At 38.8% G+C, this 20,171-nt stretch overlaps 1 protein-coding gene across 2 annotated transcripts in view; it reads right to left on the minus strand.

Moving 5' to 3' along the window:
• The window catches only part of HCN1 (hyperpolarization activated cyclic nucleotide gated potassium channel 1), a 319,704-nt gene that overhangs the window by 20,466 nt on the left and 279,067 nt on the right, over positions 1-20,171 (minus strand). For both annotated transcript variants that reach the window (XM_038403929.2, XM_043515024.1), the window contains exon 6: positions 12,651-12,891. In XM_038403929.2, the coding sequence (XP_038259857.1) occupies positions 12,651-12,891 (241 nt within the window). The remainder of the gene's footprint in view (positions 1-12,650; positions 12,892-20,171) is intronic.

Raw genomic sequence — 20,171 nt, forward strand, 5'->3', positions numbered from 1 at the left:
AACTATATTCTGTGCTATGCAGCTGTTCAGATTTTTGATTCATGAACAGCTGGAAGAAAACTGAAATTGGGGTTGCAAGATGATCTTGACACTCTGTTGTGATAAATGAAAGGCATCTCTCCCAATCCAGTGTTATAAGAGGCAGTAGGGATCAAAGGATCATGTGACATCTGACTAAATAAATCACTTGCACATCAACAAAAGTTAAAATGCAAACAAATCTTAAGGAGAAGATGTATTTTTACAGAATAGAAAAGAAATTTAAAAAGAAAGGGAAAGGAATACAATACTGCCATCTTCCAAAACCAGGTTTTTTGTCAGGAAGGCTATCAACACTGGAGCACGTGGGTATATGTATTGGGGAGTTGTGAAAGCCTTAGCTTAACAGAGGTGCAGTTATTAGGAAAAGCATGGAATGTGTAAAGTGCTTTGTATTATTAATTATTATTATTATTATTATTATTGTTATTGTTAAAAGGGAAGCTGGCCATTATCAATTATAATTAAGGATGCAAAACAATTTCCATTCTAGCCTCATTTTCAGACACCCATAACTTTCTGAATATTCTATTTAAATCCAATTTACATTTCACCATTTATGCTGCTTCTTTATTTTGTGTATTTCACCCAATTTAAACAATGAAAACAGGCCAGTAATTTTTTATTTTGTTTATGGTCTTTTTCTGGTCAGTTGCACTTTCTGGTTCTCATGTCTGAGTCTCATAGTGTGTTCATTGTCTGATTTCTCTCTGTTTTTGAAAGCCAAAAAATGTTACATGTAGGTGCCAAGAGTTAGGAACTTAAATTTATAGTTAGGTGTCTAAGTAAGTGGCTGTATTTTCAGAGATGTGGAACAACCATATTTGACTTTGCTCCCATTGTTCACAGCTTTTTCTGTTGACGCCATGCTCAATACCTCTCAAAACCAGGTCACTTATTTAGATGTCTTAGGGATAGCTTCAATCTTAGGCATGCTAGCTTGAAAATTTTGTCCTTAGATTGTAAACTCCTCAGGACAATGACTTTGTTTTTCTGCATTTTGTACAAGGCTGAGCACAAATATTAAAATACTACTAATAAATAATATTAATTATAAATAAAATTATTCTCATTGAAGTCAAACATCTCATGAAAACATTTCTGTTTGTATTCAATTTTCTTAAATTCTTCTTATACACAATGTAAGGGCCTCTTTGCTAGATTTGACCTCGTGTGGAAAAAAATCCTTAAAAAAATCAATGGCGTGTTTCTGACAATGGCCTGACATCCATATCCTCTTCCAATAACACAAAGAGGTTCCCTGAAAAAAGATCAAAAAGTTGCTACTTCTGGTCCCACATCTACTGGGTTCCATTTAAAAAAAACACAGCAAAATACACAGTATCACACACAATATAGTGACTAGTCCAAATCAGTCATGTTAACACAATTGCTGTATAGTTCCTCCTCTATCTTGGTGGGTCTTGCCCTTATTGGCGGATTTGCTCGCCTTGGAGCTTCACGGCAGCCCTCAGCCTGGCCGTTTTTGTGAACCCACAGTGCAGGTCAACTCCTCCTGTGTCTGACCAGGAATTGGGAGGATTTGGGGGGAACCCGGGCCCGCCCTCTACTCCTGATTCCAGCTCACGGCCCTTTGGAATGCAGATGTCTAGAGTGCCTCCTGGAACAGCTGTGCGACAGCTACAACTCCCTGGGCTACTTCCCCATGGCCGCCTCCCAACACCTTCTTTATCCTCACCATAGGACCTTTCTCCTGGTGTCTGATAATACTTGTACACCTCAGTCCTCCAACAGTCCACATTCTCACTCTCAGCTCCTCGTGCCTCTTGCTCCCAGCTCCTTACACGCACACCACAAACTGAAGTGAGCTCCTTTTTAAACCCAGGTGCCCTGATTAGCCTGCCGTAATTGATTCTAGCAGCTTCTTGATTGGCGCAGGTGTTCTAAACAGCCTGTCTGTCTTAATTGTCTCCAGAAGGTTCTTTATTGTTCTGGAACCTTCCCTGTTACCTTACCCAGGGAAAATGGACCTACTGAGCCTGGGGCTTATATATCTGCCCTCTATTACTCTTCTGTAGCCATCTGGCCCGACCCTTTCACAATAGTTTGTTTAAAACTGGAAGTATATCATCAGTAACTGTACACAGACACTGCTTTTAGAAATCCAGCCCAATGTAGCTCAATTGAAAACTATATTTATATGCATAAGTTGGTATGAGGACAAAGAATGTCATCAAGAAAAGCATATAAGCATGTGTTTATCTTTAAGTATGTGCATAGTCCTGCTGACTTAAATGGATCTACTTCTGTGTTTAAAGTTAAGCATGTGCTTAAATGCTATGCTGAATTGGAGTGTATACCGTGAAAGCATTAATTCTCCAATGCCTTGAAATTTATATAGTAATTTGCCCTTGTGTAAAGTGGGTCTGAAACCCTATCACATCACCCTGCACAGGTGTAAATGACAAGGTGCAAAGCCGTGGATAACCAGGCCCTTAAATGGCAATTTCTTCCTGAGTTTAGAGGTACATTATACAGTGATTACTTAAAAGTACCCTAGTAAAAATGTGCTACCTACAGTGCACCCAGAAAAACAGGAGTGACAAAATATAACCTAAAGTGACTCAACATTTCCCGTGGTATTATTTTCCACTGCACTGACATAAAATATACTGACAGTTACGCTTCTGAAATGGGGAAGAAGTTTATAAATAATAGGTAGATCAAAATAGTTTTGCTTAATTGGTCTTCACCAGGCTGAAGTGAACAGAAGATACAATCTATTAGACAGGTTTCAGAGTAGCAGCCATGTTAGTCTGAATTTGCAAAAAGAACAGGAGTACTTGTGGCACCTTAGAAACTAACAAATTTATTTGAGCATAAGCTTTCGTGAGCTACAGCTCACTTCAGACGTTCAAGTATGGAAGGATTATTGTTAAAAAGATAGTCAATAACTTAAGAAAAATAAAATATAAAAAACCCAGTGTGCCATGAGATACATAAACAACAGTAAAAAGAAAAGGAGTACTTGTGGCACCTTAGAGACTAACAAATTTATTTATGCAAGGCACTGAATTTAGCCGTATAGAGTGGAAATCTGTCAACTTCATGAAAAAACTCGTACAGATACAGACAGACATCATCTTCCTCTCCAAATGCAAACAGATGGACATCATACCGAAAATAAATTTGTTAGTCTCTAAGGTGCCACAAGTACTCCTTTTCTTTTTGCGAATACAGACTAACACGGCTGCTACTCTGAAACCTGTCAGTAGACAACAGTAATTATTGTAAATAACCAGGGGAGACAGTAAGATGCAATAAATATGTTAATGACTAGTCTATTTTAAGAAAATTAAAATGTCAGCAGGGACAAAAATCTGCTTTATTTATACTGGTACTACCCCAATTAGGTTGCCCAACAGAGTTGGTAGCATTTCTCTGACTTTGAATAAATTGCACAAAATATATTTTGTCTTCTCTCACAAAGCTAAGAACTTGTTCACTGGATACTTAAACTTTGAGCCAGCCCTTCCTAAAAATCAGGTATGCATCTCTCTCTGTTAGTCTTATGTCTAGTCCCTGGAAGTTCTCAGAATAAGATGACAGCAAACTGAGATTTTGAGCAATTTCTGAACCAATAAAAGGTAAAGTTCACGTTCTTGGCCATGTGGCCAGTGGAGAGTCTGAGAAAATAGAAAAGAGGTGGGAAGGATCAATGTAAGAGATGAATTGGAAAGACAATGTAAGAGATGAATTGGAAATTGAATCCCCTGGGTTTGAAAAGCATATCTGTAAAAAGAACAATAGTTGCTTGGAATGTGTTTCTTGGGATTTGAATAAAGGACAGACTTATATAAACATAGGTAGGGAACCAGATAGAGAGGACATCAACTAGAGGCAGTTGGCTTGGGGACATAAAGCCTAATCCTGCTTCAGTGGGAGTTTTGCCAGTGATTTCAATAAGAGAAGGATCAGGACAATGGTGAGAAAGCAGCCATTTGTCCATGAGCAAGAAAGCAAATAAAACAACAACAGAGCACTGATCTGGCTCCCAGAAGTATCTGTTCTAGTAGGTACTACTTAAGAGGCTATGTCCAGAAAAGTGTGCTTGAGCTCTCTCTCTCTCTCTTTTACCTAATCCAGAAATATAGATTCCAATCCAGCACATAATTTAAGCATAAAGTTAAAGTTAGGCACATGCTTAAGTGCTAGCCCTATCCAGAATGGCATATAAGCACATGCCTAACTTTATGCTTAAGTGATGTGTTGGATCAGGGTTATATAAAAAGATTGTTTCCAGACATTACATATTATCCATCACAACCCCAAATCCTTTTCAGAGTCACTGCTTTCCAGAATAGAGTCCCCCATCTTGTAAGTATGGCCTATATTCTTCGTTCCTAGATGTATAAATTTGCATTTAGTAGCATCAAAACACACATTTGTTTGCTTGCACTGAGTTTACCAAACAATCCCAATGGATCTAAATCAATGACCTGTCCCTTCATTATTTACCATTTCCCCAATTTTCGGTCCATCAGCAAACTTTATCAGTGATGATTTTAATGTTTTCTTCCTAGTCACTGATAAAAATGTTAAATAATGTAGGGGAAAGAACCATTCCCCGTGGGACTCCACTAGAAGGAAACACCCACTCAGTGACAATCCGCACTTACAATTACATTTCGAGATCTATCAGTTAGCCAGTTTTTAACCCCTTTAATATATTAATTTTATGTAATTCTAATTTTTAATCAACATGTCAAGTGGTACCAAGTCAAATGCCTAAGTATGTTAAGAAAAAGCTATTTCTTCTATTAACCAGACAGTTAATTGAAGCAAAAAATGATATCAAGTTAGTTTGAAAGGATCTATTTTCCATAAACTCGAGTTGATTTGCATTAATTACATTACCCTCCTTTAATTCTTTATTAATCAAGCCACTCCATTACCTTGCCCAGGATCAACATCAGGCTGACAGGCCTATAATTACCTGGGTAATTACTTGGACTACCACATTTACTCTTTTTAAAAATTGGCACAGTATTATATTGGCCCTCTGTTGGAAAATAACATAGTAGGGCACAGATTATACAACAAGTTGGAGAAGGTGAAGAAAGCTACTAGGGGAGAGGTTGTTTTAGATTTGATTTTGAGAAATAGGGAGGACCTGGTTGAGAATTTGAAAGTGGAAGGCAGCTTGGGTGAAAGTGATCATGAAATGATAGAATTTATAATTCTAAGAAACGGTAGGAGGGAAAACAGCACAATAAAGATAATGGATTTCAAGAAGACAAACTTTAACAAACTCAGGGAAATTGGTAGGTAAGATCCCATTGGAAGCAAGTCTAAGGGGAAAACCAATTCAATACATTTGGCAGTTGTTCAAGAAGACATTATTAAGGGCACAGGAGCAAACTATCCCACTGCATAAGCAAGAGACTACCTGCACAGGCAAGAGGCTTCACCAGGAGATCTTCAATGATCTGAAACTCAAAAAAAAGTCCTACAAAAAGTGGAAACAAGGTCAAATTATGAAGGATGAATATAAACAAACAACAAAAGCATGTAGGGATAATATTTGAAAGGCTAAGGCACAAAACAAGATTAAACTAAGACAGGGGAGGCCTGTTACTCAACGCAGGGTTGGGAACAATAACAGAAAATGTGGAAGTGACTGTAATGCTAAATGACTTTTTTGTTTCAGTTTTCACCAAAGAGTTTAGCAGCGATTGGACATCTGACATAGAGAATGCCAGCTAGAAAAGTTAGATGCCTTCAAGTTGCCATGGCTTGATGAAATACATCACAAAATACACAAGGAGCTGACTGAAAAGATATCAGGGCCATTAATGCTTAGAACATAAGAACATAAGAACAGCCATACTGGGTCAAACCAATGGTCCATATAGCCCACTATGCTATCTTCCGACAATGTCAGATCCTTCAGAGGGAATGAACACAACAGGTAATCATCAAGTGATCCATCCCCTTTCACCTATTTCATAGATTCATAGATACTAAGGTCAGAAGGGACCATTCTGATCATCTAGTCTGACCTCCTGCATAATGCAGGCCACAGAATCTCACCCACCCACTCCTACGAAAAACCTCACCTATGTTTGAGCTATTGAAGTCCTCAAATCGTGGTTTAAAGACTTTAAGGAGCAGAGAATCCTCCCTCAAGTGACCCATGACCCATGCTACAGAGGAAGGCGAAAAACCTCCAGGGCCTCTTCCAATCTGCCCTGGAGAAAAATTCCTTCCCGACCCCAAATATGGTGATCAGCTAAACCCTGAGCATATGGGCAAGATTCACCAGCCAGATACTACAGAAAATTCTTTCCTGGGTAACTCAGATCCCACCCATCTAATATCCCATCTCAGGGGATTAGGCCTATTTACCATGAATATTTAAAGATCAATTAATTACCCAAATCACATTATCCCATCATACCATCTCCTCCATAAACTTATCAAGTTTAATCTTAAAGCCAGATAAATCTTTTTCCCCCACTACTTCCCTTGGAGGGCTATTCCAAAACTTCACTCCTCTGATGGTTAGAAACCTTCATCTAATTTCAAGTCTAAACTTCCTGGTGGCCAGTTTATACCCATTTGTTCTTGTGTCCACATTGGTATTGAGCTTAAATACAAATCTCTCCCTCTCCGGTATTTATCCCTCTGATATATTTATAGAGAGCAATCATATCTCCCTCAACCTTCTTTTAGTTAGGCTAAACAAGCCAAGCTCCTTGAGGCTCCTTTTTTAAGACAAGTTTTCCATTCCTCGGATCATCCTAGTAGCCCTTCTCTGTACCTGTTCCGAATTGAATTCATCCTTTTTAAACATTGGAGACCAGAACTGCACACAGTATTCCAGGTGAGGTCTCACTAGTGTCTTGTATAACGGTACTAAAACGATCCTTATCCCTACTGGAAATACCTTTCCTAATGCATCCCAAAACCGCATTAGCTTTTTTCACAGCCATATCACATTGGCAGCTCATAGTCATCCTATGATCAACCAATACTCAACCTTCTCCTCCTCTGTTACTTCTAATTGATGCATCCCCAGGTTATAACTAAAATTCTTGTTATTAATCCCTAAATGCATAACCTTACACTTCTCACTATTAAATTTCATCCTATTACTATTACTCCAGTTTACAAGGTCATCCAGATCCTCCTGTATGATATCCCAATCCTTCTCTGAATTGGCAATACCTCCCAGCTTTGTATCATCTGCAAACTTTATTAGCACACTCCCACTTTTTGTGCCGAGGTCAGTAATAAAAAGATTAAATAAGATTGGTCCCAAAACTGATCCCTGAGGAACTCCACTAGTAACCTTCCTCCAGCCTGACAGTTCACCTTTCAGTAGGACCCGTTGTAGTCTCCCCTTTAACCAATTCCTTATCCACCTTTCGATGTTCATATTGATCCCCATCTTTTCCAATTTAACTAATAATTCCCCATGTGGCACGGTATCAAATGCCTTACTGAAATCTAGGTAAATTAGATCCACTGCGTTTCCTTTGTCTAAAAAATCTGTTACTTTCTCAAAGAAGGAGATCAGGTTGGTTTGGCACAATCTACCTTTTGTAAAACCATGTTCTATTTTGTCCCATTTACCATTGACTTCAATGTCCTTAACTATTTTCTCCTTCAAAATTTTTTCCAGGACCTTGCATACTACAGATGTCAAACTAACAGGCCTGTAGTTACCCAGATCACTTTTTTTTCCTTTCTTAAAAATAAGAACTATATTAGCAATTGTTCAATCATATGGTACAACTCCTGAGTTTACAGATTCATTACAAATTCTTGCTAATGGGCTTGAAATTTCAGGTGCCAATTCCTTTAATATTCTTGGATGAAGATTATCTGGGCCCCGCGATTTATTAAACTGTTTGAGTTTCACTTCTATCTCAGATATGGTAATATCTACCTCCATATCCTCATTCCCATTTGTCATGCTACCATTATTCCTAAGATCCTCTTTAGCCTTATTAAAGACTGAGGCAAAGTATTTGTTTAGATATTGGGCCATGCCTAGATTATCTTTAACCTCCACTCCATCCTCAGTGTTTAGCGGCCCCACTTCTTCTTTCTTAGTTTTCTTCTTATTTATATGGCTATAGAACCTTTTACTATTGGTTTTAATTCCCTTTGCAAGGTCCGACTCTACTTTACTTTTAGCCTGTCTCACTTTATCCCTACATGTTCTGACCTCAATAAGGTAGCTTTCCTTGCTGATCTTTCCCATCTCCCACTCCCTGTATGCTTTCTGCTTCTTCTTAATCACCTCTCTAAGATGCTTGCTCATCCAGCTTGGTCTACAATTCCTGCCTATTAATTTTTTCCCCTTTCTTGGGATACAGGCTTCTGATAGCTTCTGCAGCTTTGATTTAAAGTAATCCCAGGCCTCCTCTACCTTTAGATCCATAGGTTCTTTAGTCCAATCCACTTCCCTAACTAATTTCCTTAATTTTTGAAAGTCAGCCCTTTTGAAATCAAAAATCCTAGTTGCAGATTTATTTTTGTTAATCCTTCCATTCAGTTTGAACTGAATTAGCTCATGATCACTTGGACCAAGATTATCCCCTACAACCATTTCTTCTTGAGGTCCTCACTACTGAACCAAAACCAAATCTAAAATGGCATCCCCTCTAGTCGGTTCAGCAACTACTTGATGAAGGAATCCATCAACTATCGCATCTAGGAAAATCTGAGCCCTATTATTATTACTAGCGCTGGTCCTCCAGTCTATATCTGGGAAGTTAAAGTTTCCCATGATCACACAGTTTCCATTAGTATTTACTTTATTAAAAACATTAAAGAGGGCTCTATCCATATCCAAATTAGATCCAGGTGGTCTATAGCACACCCCAAGCACTATCGTAGGGGAGGCTCTACTAGTTTTCTTCCCCAATGTAATTTTTGCCCAGATGGACTCTGTCTTATCCATTACATTGCTTCTTATTTCTTTACATTCTACCTCATCATTGATATACAGTGCTATTCCACCACCTTTACCTTTATTTCTGTCTTTCCTAAACAGAAGCTAGGGACACTTCAGAGCATGGTTTTGCGTCCCTGCCCATCTTGGCTAATAGCCATTGATGGACCTATCCTCCACAAGCTTATCTAGTTCTTTTTTAACCCTATTATAGTTTTGGCCTTTACAAAGAGTTCCATAGGTTAACTGTGCAGTGTGTGAAAAAATACTTCCTTTTGTTTATTTTAAACCTGATACCTATTAATTTTATTTGTGTTATGTGGAGTAAATAACACTTCTATATTTACTTTGTCCACCCCAGTCATGGTTTTATAGATCTCTCTCATATCCCCCCTTAGTCGTCTGTTTTCCAAGCTGAAAAGTCCCAGCCTTTTTAATCTTTTATCTTCAAAAAGGCATGGGAGAGATTCCAGAAGACTGGAAAACAGCTAATATAGTGCTACTATATAAAAACGAGAATAAGGACAATCCTGGGAAATACAGACCAGTCAGCTTAAATTTATCACCCAGAAAGAAAATTGAGCAAATAATTAAATAATCAATTTGCAAATACCTAGAAGATAATAAGGTGATAAGTAACAGTCAACATGGATTTGTCAAGAACAAATGGTGTCAAACTTACCTAATGGCTTTCTTTGACAGAGAAACAAGCCTTGTGGATAGTGGGGAAGCAGTAGATGTGGTATATCTTGACTTTTGATACTGTCTCGTATTACCTTCTCATAAACAAAGTAGGGAAAACAACCTAGATGGAGCAACTATAAAGTGGGTGCATAACTAGTTGAAAACCCGTTCCCAGAGAGTAGTTATCAGTGGTTCACAGTCAAACTGGAAGGGCATATCAAGTGGGGTCCCACAGGGATCAGTCAAACTCTAGTTCTGTTCAATATCTTCATCAATGATTTAGATAATGGCATAGAGAGTACATTTATAAAGCTTGTGGATTATACCAAGATGGGATGGAGAGAGGGAAGTTGCAAGTGCTTTGGAGAACAGGATTAAAATTCAAAATGATCTGGAGAAACTGGAGAAACAGTCTGAAGTAAACAGGTTGAAATTCAATAAGGAAAAATGCGAAGTACCTCCACTTAGGAAGGAACAATCAATTGCACACATACAAAAATGGGAAATGATTGCCTAGGAGGAAGTACTGAGGAAAGGATCTAGGGGCCATTGTGGAGCTAAATATGAGTCAACAGTGTAACACTGTTGCAAAAAAAGCACACATCATTCTGTGATGTATTAGCAGGAGTGTTGTAAGCAAGACACGAAAAGTAATTCTTCCGCTCTATTCTACGCTGACACAGCCTCAACTGGAGAATTGTGTCCACTTCTGGGAGCCACATTTCAGGAAAGATGTGAACAAATTGGAGAAACTCCCAGAGACAAGCAATAAAAATGATTAAAGGTCTAGAAAATGTGAACTGTGAGGAAAGACTGAAAAAAATGGGTTTGTTTAGTCTGAAGAAGAGACGAGTGAGGGGGGACATGATAACAGTTTTCAAGTACATAAAAGGTTGTTACATGAAGGAGGGAGAAAAATTGTTCTCCTCTGAGGATAGGATAAGAAACAATGGGGTTAAATTGCAGCAAGAGAGGTTTAAGTTGGATATTAGGAAAAAATCCCTAACCTTCAGGGTGGTTAAGCACTGGAATATATTGCCTAGGGAGATTGTGGAATCTCCATAACTGGAGTTTTTAAAATGTGAGCAAAATATATTTCCCCTTAACTCTATTCTCAGAAACAGCTGAGCCCTTTTGCTAAAACTTTTTTTAAAAATACTGAGCCTAAGGCAGACACCAGTATGGAAAATTTCATCCCAACTGGCTGAAGTTTGGCAAAGTTATAAGGAACTGAAAACAGAGTCTTTTAATGGGGAAAATGTCAGACAACCTTAATTGTAGTCATCACTTTCAGCTCCATCTATAATAAATTTTACAGCCCATTGATATAGGACAGAACTTTGAGTTTCCTTTGTTTAAGTTTTGTTCTATGTTTTTGTAACTTGGTTCACCTTTTTCTGACATCCAGTGGGATGTTGGTGTTTCCCTTTTAGTGTATAAGACGTATTCTGGACTTTCATGATATGATACTGTATTGTCCTCAGGAATACTGCTGCAATTAGTCATCACAGCATATAGACATGCATTTTTGCTCTTTTGGTGTAGAAGAAGTGTTTTTGACATTTTCAGAAATCAACTCCTTGCCCATCCACTCTCAGAATCAGGAAATTTTTGGTGCACTGCCTAAGCCTAAAGCACACCAAGGATGCTTGGCTTCTTCATCCTTCAACCTTTTCTTTCTCCTTAATCTCCATTCTGTAGCAAATACAATTATGTGCCTTGCTCCAAGACTGTAGGATAAGCACATGATTCCTTTATTTAACTGATGCTGCAAGCACTGGCACAAATCACCTGGTAAGGGCTACTGTGCAGTGACAAGGCCTGCTGGCCAGGATAGTAGGAGAGATTTCAGTATACTTCTGTAAAATGAAATTGGTTAAAGAACTACATGCCCCAGTTCAAACAAGAACTGAGCTAAGTTCACAGCTCTGAGCTTTTCATTTCTGTACATCTAAATGTCACTTGTTAGGCTTTAAATACAACTAAAAAATTCTGAAAGGCTTTTGACATAATTTTACAATGCTTTATGGGATTTAGCTAAAATTAATAGAAAAACTAACTAGCTATGAGCAGACCTACAACTCCAGTTGTGGCTAATGGTAGCTCCAGGTGCTCAGCATTTCTGAAAATCAGGCTTATTGCTACTCTTAGTAGAAGATTCCAATTCTATTGCACTAGAATATCTTATCACAGCTGACATATTTTCATGCTGGTCAGATATTATATGTAAAAAGGTATATTCTCACCCATATGTAAATATTTCATATACCTTCAGTTAAATGCAAATCTGATTTTCATTAGGGTTACCAGTAAATTGAATTAAATTAGACCAAAATTTATGTTTAGTTCTTATTAACTTACATCAGAGAGTTGTCTAGTCCATTAGAGGTGCCAGTCTATGACAGCACATACTGGAACTCTAATAATTGCTGATTGTTAAAAATTAGTGAAAGAGCACTAATACCAGTCTGAAAGCTCCAGGGAGGATATCAGAAGTATCCCATATATTATGGTCCTTTATCAACTCTCTAACTTTTTTATACGTTGGAGTCTATCATGTAGATATACTTTCATACTGGTGTCCAACAACCCACAACCCCCTTTAAAGAAGATGGATTATGTTTATTTTACCTTAGAAATATTTCAGCCTGTTAGAAATTACTTTGCAAATTATTGCTTTCCTTAGTAAGATACAGCACATTACCTAAGAATGCTCTTAATTCAATGTCACTCTGAAATCAGATAGTTTAATTGAGAATATTACTTTAGGAAATACCTGAGAAAGCTACTAGCTGTAGAGGATAACCTATCACTGAAATGGTAAGCAGTCTCTAAATGTATTATTCAAAAATACTGAAAGCACTATTCTCTGCCATCAGAATTCTCTAGGCAACAAATGCTCCCCATACACATTCTGATATCTCTATATGTCTGGCATTTGAACATGTTTTGTTCTAGCACATTTACCCCATATGTTATCATACATTTCCTTATTACTCACCTCCAAAGTAAGAGCCATCTGTCAGCTTCATCTCCTTACTGGATTTAGTGATGACACCAGCGACCCCATGTTGAATGAAATACATCTTTTTACCCACAGCCCCTTCTCGGATAATATAATCGCCGGGTTGGAACACCTCAAACCGAAGCTTGCTCAGCATGGCTGTCACAAAATTGGGGTCTGCGTTAGCGAAAAGAGGCATTGTGGCAACCAGCTTGCGACAGTTGAAATTGACTATCTCCTAAATGGCAGGGAAACATAATGATATTAATAGTCAGCAAACAGACATCCTAGAGTGGGTAGGTAAAACAAAACAAAACAAAAAAAAGAATGTACACAATAAGACAAGACTTTTTTCAGTAGAAATTTTGTGTGTGCTTATTAGACATAACTCTTTCATTTTGTGGCTCATTTCTAGTCATTTTCATTCCTGTTGCTACTAAAATGGTAAATTAAGCAAAAAAACCCAAAACCAAACTAACGAAAACCCAAACAACCCCTCACGCTTCCCCACCCAAAGAAACCACACCACTATTTCTACTGAGGCAAAAGGTAGGTTCTTCATGGGTCTCCTTGTAACTTATTTATTCTCCTTGGCTTTTAAGAAAAATGATGGACAGACACTACATATGAATTACAGCCACTGAAAACTCTGTAAAAAGGGCACAGCTTGCAAAAGAAGATGGAACAAATTCTCTGCTGGCATAACTCCAATAAATTGAGTGAAGTTATACGAGCAGAAAATCTTAACTTTTATTTTTGACATTTGTATCAATGGTATCTGTACAATTGCAGCAGCTTTAAGGGAACATAAATACACATTATGGACTTCTTCCAAAGCCCACTGAAGTCAATGGAAAGATGCCTCTTGATCAGGAACCATCAGATCTGAATTTATGGTAACTAAACATAGAATTAGAGGCCACAATCCTGCAAAGGAATCCATACAAGTGGACCTTTGCATCCACATAGTATCCTGTTGACTTCCTGGGACTCCATAAGGGTTTTAAGGGTCCAAGGTAGCAAATCAATGTCCATTATCAGGGCCATTTGCAGGCATTACATCCAAAGGAGAACACTACAAGATTAAATATGCTACTTGTTTTAAATTGAAATATGTGTAATTCCTGGAAGTGATTTGCAAGACAAATCTTGCAGACCTTACTTTGTCTTAGAAAAACTCCCTTGGACAATATATTCAGTTCCATGAACAGGGTTTACAAGCTACCACGCTGAAGAACATTTCACGAGATTGATTGGTATTGGGCATGAAGAGGGATTCCAACAGGACACAGCCCATTGGGTTCAGTTAGCAACCAATGTATTAAAAGTATGACAAAACTTTATATATGATCATCTGTATATAAATGCACAACTGTATTAAAAACACAAAAACATGCAAACAGTAGTACTATTTATATCATGCCAATGCCTCAGAAAGCTCAATGTTACTTCAGTAACAGCAGCATATCCCAGGCCTTCACTACAGCAAATACAAGAAGGTGTATCGGTAATGCAGCAAATACTGTTGTAAAATCATCTAGGAAGATTTTAAGGGTGCCCACTAGATGGCACCAATCACAAAGATTGCCTTAGGTTTTACTAGATTTGTGTTACTTGCTGACCAATAAAGAAAAAGGAGTACTTGTGGCACCTTACAGACTAACAAATTTATTTGAGCATAAGCTTTAGTGAGCTACAGCTCACTTCATCGGACCAATGAAGCACATGTATGGCACAAAAGTGAAGAGAGAAAATCCAAACTAAAGAATGGATCCTCCAAAATGAAAAAAAAAAATGAAACTGGAAGAAGAGCACAAGGCAAAACAAGTGTCCCAGTGGCAGGAAGTTATTATCCCCATTAATTTCTTACTCCCCACTAAAAGAAGTCTAGGGCAAATGTAAAAACAATGAGGAGTCCTTGTGGCACCTTAGAGACTAACAAATTTATTTGGGCATAAACTTTTGTGGGCTAAAATCCACTTCATCAGATGCATGGAGTGAAAAATACAGTAACCAGAATATATATTCTAACACATGAAAAGATGGGAGTTGCCTTACCTAGCGGGAGGGAGGGTCAGTGCTAACGAGACAATTCAATTAAGGTGGAAATGCCTATTCTCAACAGTTGACAAGAAGGGGTGAATTCCAAGGGAGGGAAAATTACTTTTGTAGTGCTAAGAAGGCCAGTGCAATCAAGGTGGCTCATTTCCAACAGCTGACAGGAAGGTGTGAGTATCAACAGAGGGAAAATTACTTTTTGTAGTGACCCATCCACTCCCAGGCTCTATTCAGGCCTAATTTGATGGTGTCCAGTTTGCAAATTAATTCCAGTTCTGCAGTTTCTTGTTGGAGTCTGTTATTGAAGTTTTTTTGTTGAAGAATTGCCACTTTTAAGTCTGTTATTGAGTGTCAGGGAGGATGAAGTGTTCTCTGACTGGTTTTTGAAAGTTACAATTCTTGATGTCTGATTTGTGTCCATTTATTCTTTTACGTAGAGACTGTCCAGTTTGGCCAATGTACATGGCAGAGGGACATTGCTGGCAGATGATGGCATATATCACATTCGTAGATGTGCAGGTGAAAGAGTCCCTGATGGTGTGGCTCATGTGGTTAGGTCTTATGATGGTGTCCCTTGAATAGATATGCGGATAGAGTTGGCAATGGGGTTTGTTGCAGGAATTGGTTTCTGAGTTAGTGTTTTTGTTGTGTGGTGTGTAGTTGCCATTGAGTATTTGCTTCAGGTTGGGGGGCTGTCTGTAAGCGAAGATTGGCCTATCTCCCAAGGTCAGTGAGAGTGAGAGATTGCCCTTCAGGATACGTTGTAGATCCTTGATGATGCATTGGAGAGGTTTTAGTTGGGGGCTGAAGGTGATGGCTAGTGGCATTCTGTTATTTTCTTTGTTGGGCCTGTCCTACAGTAGGTGACTTCTGGGTACTCTTCTGGGTCTGTCAATCTGTTTTTTCACTTCTCCAGGTGGGTATTGTAGTTTTAAGAACACTTGATAGAGATCCTGTAGCTGTTTGTCTCCATCTGAGGGATTGGAGCAAATGCGGTTGTATCTTAGAGCTAGTCTGTAGACAATGGATCGTGTGATATGGTTTGGATGAAAGCTGGAGGCATGTAGGTAAGTATAGAGGTCAGTAGGTTCTGATATAGGGTGGTGTTTATGTGACTATCACTTATTTGCACTATAGTGTCCAGGAAGTGGATCTCTTGTGTGGACCGGTCCAGGCTGAGGTTGATAGTGGGGTGGAAATTATTGAAATCCTGGTGGAATTCCGCAAGGGCCTCCTTCCCATGGGTCCAGATGATAAAGATGTCATCAATGTAGAGTAAGTAGAGTAGAGTGCTAGGGGACGAGAGCTAAGGAAGTATTGGTCTAAATCTCCTACATTTGGGACAGAGTTATGACATATTAGGACACTCACTCAGGAGAATGTCACTATGTAATGACAAGGTGAAAATAGTAGGGTCTCTAAGGACAAGGGGACATTGCCTCTTCAAAAAGGAGAACTATAGTAATTCCCTTTGACCTTGGTCTCAACCATTCAATAGCTCTGTACTTAGCTCTGTGCTATATATGTTTTTCCTTCAGCTTCTTCTTTGGGTGGGAAGATCAGGGGACAAACAAAAATTACACAATAACATGAAGAATGGCTGGAGACTGCAGCGTTGGCTCAGGAAGTGTTTAGTCAGAGACAGTGAGTGAAGAATAAGATGTGCATCAACTTGTGCAAAAATAAAGTTCTAAGGAGTGCAAAATGGGTCTAATTGGTGCAAAAAGGCAGATGGTAAAATCCTGACACCACCGAAATCAATGAAAAACCTCAGATAGACTTCAGCGGGGCCAGGATTTCAGTTTTATTTGCAAGCTCTTCTTTAAGTAATGGAGAGAAAGTAAAGAAACTCTCCTTTACTCACAGTTCTTTCTTTCTTTCTTTCTTTCTTTCTTTCTTTCTTTCTTTCTTTCTTTCTTTCTTTCTTTCTTTCTTATTGTCTTAGCTCCCAACCCATGAGTCAGGCTCCCTCACAAGGCATAAGCTCACTGCATAGGGAGAGGCATAGTGATTCTTGCTGCATGTGACTGCTGGGGCCAATTAGTCAGAGGTAATGGTAGTGTAGAAAATAATTAGAAGGAGCATCTCAGCTCCAAAGACTGACCCTTTCCCTGTGTTTACTCTGATTGGCTCCCATGATTGGCTCCCAGTGGTAGGAGGATAGTATAGCAGCAGAGCAAACCAGGATGGATTGAAGAAGAGACGACTGAGAGTTGAGGCAATTACCTTGCTCCTTCTCAAAATACAAAATCATTGCTTATCTTTGGCTGAAGCCAGAGCAACTTTAACGCATATGTCCCAGTCCTAAGGCCTCAGCTCCTGAACTCACATGACATCAGAATATGAGCTTTTATTTAAAAAAAAAAACCTCTAGACACTGTGTTTGCAAAGAAAAGCTAGAAAATCTGAAGTGAGTGTAAACTGATCCTGTGATGTCCATGTGAGTCTGCAATCAGCCTGAAACGATAGCTCTGAAAGGTATGAAATGTCCAATTCTTCTCCATGGGGGGGGGACACTAAGAATCCAGAATTATTGTTCTGGGGCATTCCCATCAAAGGAAGGAGGAGAAGAGTGCAGTGACCCAGTCACCCAAGTAGATACACCCTATATGATGGGATAAGTATTGCAGGGAAAGCCCTCCTGCCTCTCCTGTCTTTCTAAGGGGTTCGTCTCCCTACCGCCACTTCTTAGTGGGTATTAGGGGATTCCTTGCTACTGTCACTGCCTCTCTGGGAAGGGAACACCCTGATTTATCCATTCACAGTTGGGGGTGGAGCTATGGGAGGGACCTATGTTACAAGTGTGCCTGGGACATTAGATTGCCTTAATTTGGCTTGGCTGAAGCCAGGGAGAAGACAATAGCTGGCAGTTTCTTGTTTGCCTGCCCAATGATTTCAAGCAGCCTCCCATCCAGCCATCTGACCCCAGGCTGTTTTCTGTTTTGGTAGTAGCAAAAATGCAGGGAGGGAGAGCAAGAAAGACACCAGGGAAAGAGGGCAAGTTGGGTAGATTTTGTAAGAGAGCTAGAAGAGAGGTGTGGGAACTGGAAATCAAGGAGAGCAAGAAGATGACAGCAAGCTGGTAGACAGGAAGGGAAGGAGAGAGAGAAATGTATGGAACCGCAGGGAGAAAGAATGAAGATGGAACTCAGTGTGTGTGAGAGAGAGAGAGATAAGGGATGAGTAATGAGAGAGAAAAAAGGGGAAAGACAGAAAGAAGAATGATTGAGGGGAGAGAGAAAAGGAGGAGAAACAAAAGTGAATTGTGAGAAAGAGACTGTGAAGTGGGATCTTCAGGGAAGGGGAAGAAAAACTTTGCAAAAAGGCAGGATGGGGTGGGAAGATAAAGAATTAATAAGAAATCATCAGGGAAAAAGAGGAAATAAGAAAATTGAAAAGGGGATAGTGAGAAAGAGAGAATGGAGGTGAGGGGTGAAATATGGAAATAATTCCAGAGCAAGACATAAAAGGATACAAGTGGAGCCCATCCACCACATACAGAGCTTCTAACTCCAAAAGAGAGGGTACCACTGTCTACTTGGAAAATACATCCAACCATAATTATAAGTCTTTCTCCTTCTTTGAAAATATATATTTCCTCTTGAGAACTCATCACTCTATCTACCTCTCTCTTGCTACATATAAGTTATATATATACACCTGTACACACACACACACACACACACACACACACACACAGAGAGAGAGTTTATCAGGTAAGGCTGTTTTGTGGCTGCTTTGATTTATACAACCACTGCTGTGATAATTTCAGCCATTATAGTTCTAGTGAATGTATCCATTTTATGTGTTTTTATTTCCATACAAGCTTAAGCTAAAATACAAAATTCCCTTATTTAAAATCTGAGAAGGTGGAAAATTACCAGAAAGGGAGAGAGAAATGCATGAAGACTGAGCAACAAAATGACATTTTTAAGTGCTCTATTTTTCCATAAATTGTTTTTTTATTTAGATCTATCAAGGTGACTAATATAGAATTTTTTGTTGGTCTTAATCACAAGTCATGCAGTAACCTGAAGTTCTTATGTATCATATTACATTTATTACATATTATATTAATTGGGCAAATAGAAAGGAGTAAAGATTATGGATGTGGGTTTTATGTAACTGGAAAAGCACTATAAGAAATAGCTTGGTATTTCAAGAAATGGTAATAAGAACAAACTGCAGTCCTGAATTCTGTACACAGAAAAATCTCTCAGAGAAGTTTTTCCCGAGTAGGTTCTTCAGGATAGGACCCAGACTGTGCTACATGATATGGTACCATCAGGATCGAGCTTCTTGCTCCTCCCCGCCACACCAAAAAACTACCCAACTAATGAGCAAATTCTTAGGGAGAAAATATTTAATATATAAAGTGGTTAAAGGGAAATCAGCACAGAGAGATTCTCAAGATAAGATTTAAATGGGATGAGCACTGATTTACACCTTGGATTCCCTGACAGTTTTGTTCAACCTTTATTGAAATCATCAGATCTTCTTGCTCTGCATGACTTCAATATGCCTGAAGATGATTGATGACCTTTCCAAAGGGCTGTCAGCTTGTTTGGGCCCAGCATGTGAAGCTGGTCAGACTTTGTATTTTGGTTGTGGTTTGGGGGTTAGAGGGAGATGTACACCAGTGCTCAGTGGATGGATAATTTCCTTAAGAAGACGGGGCGGGTGTTTTTCTAGTGGGGTACTGCAGGATTGAGTTTTTGGCTCCACACTACTTAACATTTTTAACAATGACCTGAAAGAAAAACATAAAATCATCACTAGTAAAGACACAGCCTTTGTCTACATTTGCTGTGGCTTGTAGGACATGAGTAGCTAAACCAAACAATGTGGTATTTAGTTCAGAGAGCCTCTGATTTATACTCTTCTTAAACTCTGCTTCTGCTTAAAAGGAGGAAGAACTGTTTCAGGAAACTAAAAATAACTTGTGATCTTTGCCTCAATTTCCCGGTCTTTTGACAGAGTAGGCTGCACAGAGTATGGTCAATATTCATCTTCCAGAGCAAGCAAATTATCCCAGGAAGAGATCAGCACAAAAGGAGCAGTACTGAGAAAACAATTTTTCTTTGCAAGTGAGACGAGACCACTACAGAAAAACCTACAGAACATTATGTCCAGGGACTCTGGAAGCTTAAGTATATTTTTTAAATTGCTCTGATATCTTGTGATTAATCATTAACGCTGCACTTTAAAAATATTTTAGTTATTCCTGAAAACTATATAGTGACACATTGAGCTGTTAGATCAATGACATTTTCATCTGTCTCTCTCTCTCTCTTTTTTTTTTAAAGTGCATTGACTATTTTCCTCTGTCGTCTGTGGTGAAAAATTGGCATGGTGCTAGGTTTAATAGTTCAGTGTATAATATTAACATTCTCCTTCCACTGTTTGAATATTGGAGTAATTAGCACTTTTAACAACACTCAGGTGCCAATTTGATTTCAC

Source organism: Dermochelys coriacea, chromosome 5, assembly GCF_009764565.3.
Source record: "Dermochelys coriacea isolate rDerCor1 chromosome 5, rDerCor1.pri.v4, whole genome shotgun sequence".
NCBI classification, from domain to species: Eukaryota; Metazoa; Chordata; order Testudines; family Dermochelyidae; genus Dermochelys; species Dermochelys coriacea.